This window comes from Durio zibethinus, chromosome 4 (assembly GCF_047325235.1).
Source record: "Durio zibethinus cultivar Kanyao isolate XHJ-2024 chromosome 4, ASM4732523v1, whole genome shotgun sequence".
NCBI classification, from domain to species: Eukaryota; Viridiplantae; Streptophyta; class Magnoliopsida; order Malvales; family Malvaceae; genus Durio; species Durio zibethinus.
In genome coordinates this window covers 14,875,376-14,884,365 of record NC_143165.1, presented here as the reverse complement: position 1 = coordinate 14,884,365, position 8,990 = coordinate 14,875,376, and the positions used below count along the sequence as shown (strand labels likewise).

Genomic DNA, 8,990 nt, shown 5'->3' with positions numbered 1-8,990 from the left:
AAAAAAGTGATGAATATAGGCATCTGATCTATCTAAAAGGCTTTTGCTTACATTGTTAAAATGAGTTGTCCACGTAAAAAATAAATTTTTTCATATGTTATGAGTCAAAATAGAACCATTTCATCAAATGAAACAATTCAGAAATTAAAGACGAAAGTGAAATCAAATTGTAAAGTTAGGAATGATTAATGAATTTTATCTGTTGAGTCACTACCTTGACAATTTATATAAAAAAGGTTCAAATAAAAAAATATATTATAAATATTGAGATTTGAACTCTACAAGTCAAATTTGCTTAATAGCATTTTAAAATAATTGTACAAATTATAAGAGATAGATTTAAGAGGAATAATTCTAGAGAAAAAAAATAATAAAATGCTAGAAATAAAGAAAAGTTGGAATAATTATAAAAGCAAAAGGGAAGTTATTCAGTCAAAATGCGAGGAGTAGTTGCACCAGACATTGAAGATGTTACTTTGTGTTTTTATGGTTAGCGTAAACCCCCAAAAGAGCAAATAGTTTATTGGTAATGTCATCAAACTTATATGTGTGTGCATATATATATATATATATATGTATGTATCTATGTGTGTATACTTGGTGAAGGTTGAGAAGCAACCATCCCAGAAACTGTTAACAAGGGACAAAGCTTCTGGCTCTCTCTCTTACATCTGACCACAGATGCAGAATATTCTTTAAATTATTATAAATAAATAAATACATAAATGACTAGAACTTTTATGCAATGCACTCCCAGTTGTATATACAGTTAAATTATTATATTCTTTTGGATCAGTTCTTAAACTTTTTTTTTTTTATAAAAAACTGTAAATTGAGATAGCAAAAAAGTTATAGGTGCTAAGATTTGAATTATATATATATATATATTAGATGTCACATTTTAAAAGTAATTATAAAAATCAATTGAGTTAAATTTTGAATTCTTATCTTATGTTTTTATGGCATGGAACTCTTTAGTCTTAAACTTAGAATCAAAAGAATTTGCTGTTTGAGTTAACAATTCCAGCAAGTTATGTACTTATCTATTTTATGACGGAATTTTTAGGATTAATAATCTTTTAAAACTTCTAGTATCTTCCACAAGACATAAGTTCCAGTTGATGAGATCAAACCATCTTAGTAGATAGGAAAAGGAACATCAAAACAAACAGTTTACGGTTTTGAGTCTTTGTCTTGGCTTAGATCATCCTTTGCCATACCACCATAAATGTTTTCTTTTCTGTGTTTTCCAAAAAAAGAAAAAATGACTAAAGATTAGCTACCTGATTCACTAGGTGTATTAATCGACAATATTCACATAAAGAAAATGGAGACCGTAACTTGGGAGTGAGGGTTATAGCTACTAATACCACTTGGACGAATGTATGAACCAAATAAACTAAATTTCGATTTCATTAGTAGCATTAGTTAGTAAGTAATTAAATGGAAAACAAGCTATCCAACAAGGCAAAATCATTATCAACTATCTGGCCTCAGGATCCTTATCTTCCAGGTTGGGAAACACTGACAGGTTTTGGAAGAGACTAGAGATCAGGTTACAAACAAGGAATGTCACAACCACATCATGATTTGGTACTTAACACCATTCCTGATTTGTCATCTACTGCTTGAACAAGTCAGTTTCACATGCCAAAGCCCTACATTTATTTTTTCCAAACTAAAGCACTATAGTGATATCGGCAGAGATAGATGAGTTTTTATTCTACTTTTCTTTCTTGTTTTGAGAACCAAAACACAGGAAAGAATAAAGAAACCATGGCTTGATAAGGGAAAAAGGAAAAAGAGAAAAAGCCAAAAGCAACATAGAGAAACATGGGTTCATGCTGCTTCTTACTAATCAACTATTAGACAGGAATAAGCATGTGTTTAGCTTATGCCAAAAGCATGTGCTGGCACTATTGAATAACATTGAGAAAACAACTGCACCCATTGGAAGAACTTGGTTAGAGAATAGTTTAATCAAATCCGCCCAAAAAGTGAGTTAAAGAAACTCTTGGAATCTCTCTCTTTCCATCATGGTAATTTTTTTCCTACCTGGAAATGGTTACTCCATGTGGCATTGACTCAAACAAGTAGCTTAAGGATGACAGCAAAATTTACCACCCAAATCGCGTTTCTAATCATTAGGGGCCCAAATTTGAAGGGGTTGGGCGGATGGCTGCCCTCCCTTTTGCACGCTTATGCCTGGAGTTGACGATGTGCTTAAGTGGCTCCAAACTTATCTCAAAATGCAGGTGATGATGCTTCAAAAAAAGCCAAAGTTCATGAGTTTAGCCTTGTCTTTAATTTAATTAATGAGTTGGATCTATAAAAATAAGCCATGATTTCCTCATTGAAAAACATAATTAATTTAATTTTGAAGCAAGTCCTGCTCAATTTAAAATTAATTATTATGTTGATGATAATATTGATAATGAAGCTGTGCTAATGACATAACTATGAATTTCTCTCCTGATTACCTGTAATACAAGACCCTGAGAACCGATTATGAATAAGGTTGACCTAACTCAATCCATCGCCGTAGACTGAAACTGTGCAATTAGCATATCATGTTAACATTTAAGACTTTACTCTGCAAATTTTTTTTTCTGCTCTAATAACTATAATAACAATTAATTATTGTCTCATTGTAAGGTCTAACCTTCATTTTAAATTAAAATTATAATGTAAGGTTGCGTTTGGTGCCTTCCTATGTCATGGTTTTAATGGAATGCGATTGTTATGAATGTGAATTTTAGAAATTAAATTGTTAAAAAATAACATTACAGCATTTAGTATACATAAGAAAGTATTGATTAAAATCATGAGAAAGTGTAGTTTACTTTTTCGCAATAAGACACATTAACTTTTTCACCCTTATAGGGGAATCATATTACCGTGTTTTATGCAAATTTGATGCACATAAGAAATTTACATTAAAAAAATGTAACATATCAAACATGAAAATTTGATTTCCACCAATTAAAATCCAAAAAAAGTGAACAATTATACCATACCAAACACCCCCTAAAACAAAAGAATAAGTCATGTGAGTGTTTGCGAAAATCACACGGTCGTTGATTAAAATTAGCTCCAAATAAGCAAAGGAGCTCGAGGTTCTTGTAGTCATTGTCATGGGAGAATATACACAATCTAAGAACCCTAGATGAAAGCTAAGCCAAGAAAATCTGATCTGTAAGTTTTTGATTGGTTTATCTGTAAACATAAAGACTGGCTAGCACGAATTTATAGGGAAATTGGTCGGTGGGGTGACCTTACTCTTTTGAACAAAAGGCAGATCTGACTCGGACGATAACTTTGCTTTTATGAACATAAAAGTTTTCAATAAATATTATTTTAGTCAGCTTTAGCAGAAACCTTCAGACTTAGGCTTAATACATAAAGCGTAGTACTTTCATTTGCATCATTTCTATCTCCTTCTCATTTTTGTTCTGTTTTCGGCCAAAATTATGAGTGTGGAAGATCAATTTCCTAAAACGGAAACCTTCATGAACAAGGAGTGGCCGTCTTATATTAATGGTACGACAAGAGGTCCAAAAATTTTCAATGATCCAATCATTTGCGGTGCTTTAACTAGGATTGCTTGTCACAGAAATGGAAGTGGCAGTGGAAGTAAGTCTTCATCATCATCATCACTTGATAGGCTGCTTTCAAGTTCCGATTCCAGTTCTTCAGCAGAGGAGGCTCCTGGAGCCAGTTTGTTGAAAAACATTCCTGGATTTATCAGACAGGATGTTGTCATTGAACACCATTCAAGTTCATTTGTTTCAGGGTTTAGTTCTGTCCACCCGCCTATGAACTTTTTGGAATCCCTCCCAAAACTAAACAAATCTCAAGTTACCGAACCAACTTCGCCATCTTCCATGTCAACCACATCAGAATTCCCAAATTTGACTTTGTTTTTGCAGGAACCTACCATGTTAGATCCATCCACAAGCGTCATTGATTCCATTGGCAAGAAGAGTGAACCTGCATCGACCTCGTCTCAATACCTTCCATTCCACATGCCTCAAGATCAACCAGGCAATGAATGGCTTAGAATCAACCAGGGTTTGACAAATTATCCATCCAAAGTTTTTAGTGACTATTTGCTTAGCAGTACCAAGACTCAGCCTATGAAGAACAGTGGACGCAGATTGCAGAACCAGCACCAAAAACGTTCATTGCCATCAGGATCATCACCTGGAAAACTATTCAGAGGGGTAAGGCAAAGGCATTGGGGAAAATGGGTCGCAGAGATACGGCTACCAAGAAATAGAACAAGGGTTTGGTTAGGGACCTTTAACACTGCAGAAGAAGCTGCTATAGCATATGATACAGCAGCATACATGTTGAGGGGAGAATATGCACATTTGAATTTTCCAGATCTTAAGCATCAACTCAAGCCCAATTCTTTAAATGGAAACACAGCTTCACTTCTTGAAGCCAAGTTGCAAGCAATATCACAAGGCATTTATGCTAACAAGAAGTCCAATAATCCATCTCCGACACTGGCAAAAGTCAACGATTTAAACCAAAACACAGCGAAAAGAGACTGGCAATTTGAGCTGGAGATAAATGCAGGATCTGAAGTGAATGAAATTAATAAGAAAACTCAGGAGATTCTATCATTAGATGTGGATGCTGTACAGTTAAGTAGAATGCCTTCGTTGGACATGGATATGATCTGGGATGCTCTTTTGATCTCAGATTCATGAAATTTGCCCTTAATTTTCATACATTTGAAAGAAAAAAATGTGATTCATATTTTGCAGTCTTATTTTATTTAATCTTTGATCTGGTATATTTATATCAGCTTTTCGTAGCATATAATCACATAGTCAATCAAAATTTCCATATGGAACAGAACAGGCCAAATATTTTGGTTCATTTCCTGTTCTGTCCTCTTTATTTTTTCCTTTTACTTTCTTCTTTCTGGTTTCATTCTGATTCCAAGTTTTTCTGTTTATGCAATTAATGTTGTTAATTGGATTTTACAACTTTTATATTGTGCCAGAATCAAGATGTTGGACCTTAAACCATTGTTGTCTTTGTTTTTTTAGCAGTTTGGTAATAGAGTACAGAGATAAGAAGCTGACAAAATTTAGAGTGGAAAGGGTCATCATGAAATGGGCCCATTGTAAATTACAAAAGCCTATAATAAAAAGATAGAATGTTTTAATGGTTCTTGAGGCCCGTTGTCTAGGCAACTACCCCAAATTTGGCAGCACAGGTACTGACATCCTTCCGTTTTTCTTTTTGTTTTGCTTGTTAGCAAGGCATTATAAAAGCGGCCGAGTACGATGATATTACAGTTCAATCAAAGATATCGATGTTTTTTGAGTGCTTTGGTGATATCCAATTGGACTTACTTGGAAAGAGGCCCTAGCATCGTATTCTATCTAATTTCATGTTGGGGGCATGGTGAGTCCACATTTTGGCATTTGAGATACGGCCACTTAAGTTTTTAAGGCCTTAAATTATTAAATCAAAAGCATATGGTGATTAGGCTCCCATCTCTATCATATGAAAAGAAACTTCGTGAAGGATGTATTCTTGAAAAAATGCATAGACTGCCTTCCACAAAAACATCTTGGAGAGCAAAAGCTCCTCTACATTTGGTGCATACTGAAATATGACGTCTCTCAAGAAACCTCACTCTAGGAGGAAAGAGATATTTTATTCTCTTTGTTGAAGATTATACCCGCATGATGTGGGTTTATTTTATTGAACAAAAATCGGATGCTTTCTCATGTTTTGTTAAATTCAAAGCATTTGTTGAAAAGCTAAGTGGGCATTCTCTCAAAATTTTGAGAACAGATCGTGGGGGAAAATTCAATGACTATAAATTCATAAATTTTTGCAAGGAGCATGGCATAAAAAAGGAGCTTACCAATCAGTATACACCACAACAAAATGGTGTTGCCGAAAGGAAAAATAGAATAATTCTTGAAATTGCATGAGCTATGCTCTAAGGCAAACAATTGCCAAAATATCTATGGGTTGAGGTTGTTAACATAGCTGTTCATATACTTAATAGATCTTCCATAAGGGCATTAGAGAAAATAACTCCTTAGGAGGCCTGGTTCAACAGAAAGCCAAAAGTTGATCACTTTAAAATTTTTGGCTGCATTGCCTATGCCCACATTCCAAAAGAGAAACGAGAGAAGCTTGATGAGAAAGGAGAAAAATGCATTTTCATTGGATACAGTGAAGAATCAAAGGGATACCATCTTTTCAAGCCAGAGACAAAAGAATTGATAATTTCCAGAGACGTTATTTTCGATGAAGGTGTCAACTAGAATTGAAGAAGTGAAGAAACCAAAGAAGTTCGAGTTCTTGAAGATGCGGAGGAATTACCAAGTGTCGCAATGATTTGAAGGACCACTAGACGAATTTGAAAACAAAAAATAAAGTTGTCATCAAATTTTTTTGTCAGGTATTATTGATCACATATTAAAATTTATCTTTGTAAAAAAAATTTAAAATTAATTAAAATTTATTAAAAAAATAAATTTTGAGTCTATAAAAACAGTTTGAGTTTATAAATCGATTGCGTGGGGAAGGACTGGCACCCTCACAACGTCTGTTTAAAACGGTACCAATTAATTATATGTTATTTTTTAATTTTGATTAAAAGGGGTTTTAGTTTTGATATTTAAAAATTAATTTTCTTTAAAAACATTTTTATTTTTTTGTATGCTTGAAAAATAAATAAAAACCTTACATATTGAAAAATCCCTAAAAATATTCCAATACTTTAGCAATATTAAAAGAAACCATTTCACTTAAGAAATTTTTAAAAATCATTACTTGAAATTCTAAAAAATCCTATGTTCAGTGGTTCATATTTGCTTCCAATATTTATATTAAAAAGCCATAAATTATAATACTATAGTTTAAAATCAAATGATATTTTCTAAAAAAATAATTTTTATGTTATTAAAAAAAAACGAAAAATCTTTATCGAAGATTAATCTAAATTCTCCAATACATTGGCAACATTTTAAAAGAAATTTTTTACTTAGAGATTTTTAAAGAATCACTATTCGAAGTTCTTTTAGATTTGATCCCTAAAAATTTCATATCTATCTTTTTTTAATATTTAAAATAAATTTATTTCCTAAAAAAATTGCATATTCTTATAAACATTTTATATTTTTTATCCTTTTTTCTAAATGTATAAATTAAAGAAAAATAAAAATCTTTGCATTGAAAAGAATTTCTAAATATTCTAATACTTTGGCAATTTTAGAAATCTTTTCTTACTTAAAGAATTCTCGGGAATCACTACTTGGATTTCTTGGAGTCTTATCATCGAAAAAAAATTTTCTCTCTTTTTTTTTATTATATGTATAACATTTTTGGAATAGATATATTGAACTTTATTATTATTATTATTATTGTCATAACGTCTAGATCCGTGAATCTATCGCTAGACATTGACTTAAGGGAGTCACCACCAATCTTTTTTATCTAGGTGTGATTGGTCACCTAAAGAATCTGTCCTTTTAGGGAACACCTAAATTTAAGGGTCCTTAAAAGAATAGGTTCAGGTCTACTAATCAGAACATGGTTTGGAAGTTCGATTACATATGAGGAAGGTTATAATACCCTCACAACGTCCATTAAAAGATGGTACCAGCTTAATTTTGTGTTATCTAATAAGCTTTAAAAATGTATCAAGTAATTAGTTATTGGAAACTATTTTCAATTGACTCTAATACTTTTAGCATAAATTTGAGAAAAATTTCCTCACCTCAAGAGTATGCAAGAAAATTATTGTTTCACTTGCAGAGGCTCCATCGTTGGATTATTTGACATTAAGAAAAATTTTAAAAAGAAAAAAAATGATTGCTTTTGTACAAGAAAAAATTGATATTTTAAATTTTTTCCCAAAAATATTCTTTTGAAACTTTAATTTCGAGAAAAATTGATACTTTCAACTTTCCCTCAAAACCTCCTTTTTTTCGAAAATTTTATTTTTAAGAAAAATTGATACTTTCAACTTTTCCTCAAAAATATTTTTTTTGAAAACTTTTAATTTCAAGAAAAATTGATACCTTCAACTTTTCCTCAAAAAAAACCTTTTTTTGAAAATTTATTCTTAAGAAAAATTGATACTTTCAACTTTTCCCTAAAAATATTTTTTGAAAACTTTTAATTTCGAGGAAAATTGATATTTTCAACTTTTCCTCAAAAAAAAACTTTTTTTGAAAATTTATTCTTAAGAAAAATTGATACTTTCAACTTTTCTTAAAAAAAAAATCTTTTTTTTGAAAATTTATTCTTAAGAAAAATTGATACTTTCAACTTTTCCTCAAAAAAATCTTTTTTTGAAAATTTATTCTTAAGGAAAATTGATATTTTCAACTTTTTCCTAAAATGTTTTTTTTATTTTATTTCAAGAAAATAAAATAAATAAATAAATAAATAAAATGAAAATAAATAAAAAAATCATAATATAATAACAAATAAATAAAATAAAAATAAAAATAATAAAAAGAAACGAAAAAAAAAGCTTGGGAATGGCTCAGCTAAAGGCTCGGCTCGGCTCAGTTTGAGGAAGAAAAAACGGCTCTGAACAGCGACTCAAAGGTATCGGCTCGACTCGGCTCGGCTAACGGCTCGGGATACGGGTTGAATGCGGATCGAAGACGGGTCGAAGCTCGGGTTGGGTCAGATCGGATCTTGGCAAAATGGTCGGATCCTCTAGGTTACTTAACGCAAAAACGATGTCATTTTGGGAGGTATATAAGGTTGGTTCCTTCATTTTTTTAACAGAACCCTTCTTCTCTTCTCTCTCTTCCCTTCTTTCTTCTCTCTCTTCTCTCTAGAATATGAAGAACTTCGGTTGAATATTCACCAGATTTTGAAAATTTTTGTCGGAATCTAGGATTTTCGTCGAAAGTTCACCAAAAAGTTGGTCGGGTTCTAGGAATTCTCACCAGAAACTGGACGGCTGGCCGAAAACTTCAAACTTGGCTAAA

At 31.9% G+C, this 8,990-nt stretch overlaps 1 protein-coding gene across 1 annotated transcript; it reads left to right on the top strand.

The window, feature by feature from the left end:
• The first annotated feature begins 3,237 nt into the window (after positions 1–3,237).
• On the top strand, positions 3,238–5,109 carry LOC111288440 (ethylene-responsive transcription factor ERF062-like). Its single transcript, XM_022879326.2, has one exon. The coding sequence runs from the start codon at positions 3,471–3,473 to the stop codon at positions 4,716–4,718; it is 1,248 nt and encodes a 415-aa protein (XP_022735061.1). The 5' UTR covers positions 3,238–3,470; the 3' UTR covers positions 4,719–5,109.
• The last annotated feature ends 3,881 nt before the right edge of the window (positions 5,110–8,990 follow it).

What these genes read in the sequence shown, in the direction of transcription:
- LOC111288440 (XM_022879326.2), top strand. Translation starts at nt 3,471, where the DNA reads ATGAGTGTGGAAGATCAATTTCCTAAAACGGAAACCTTCATGAACAAG.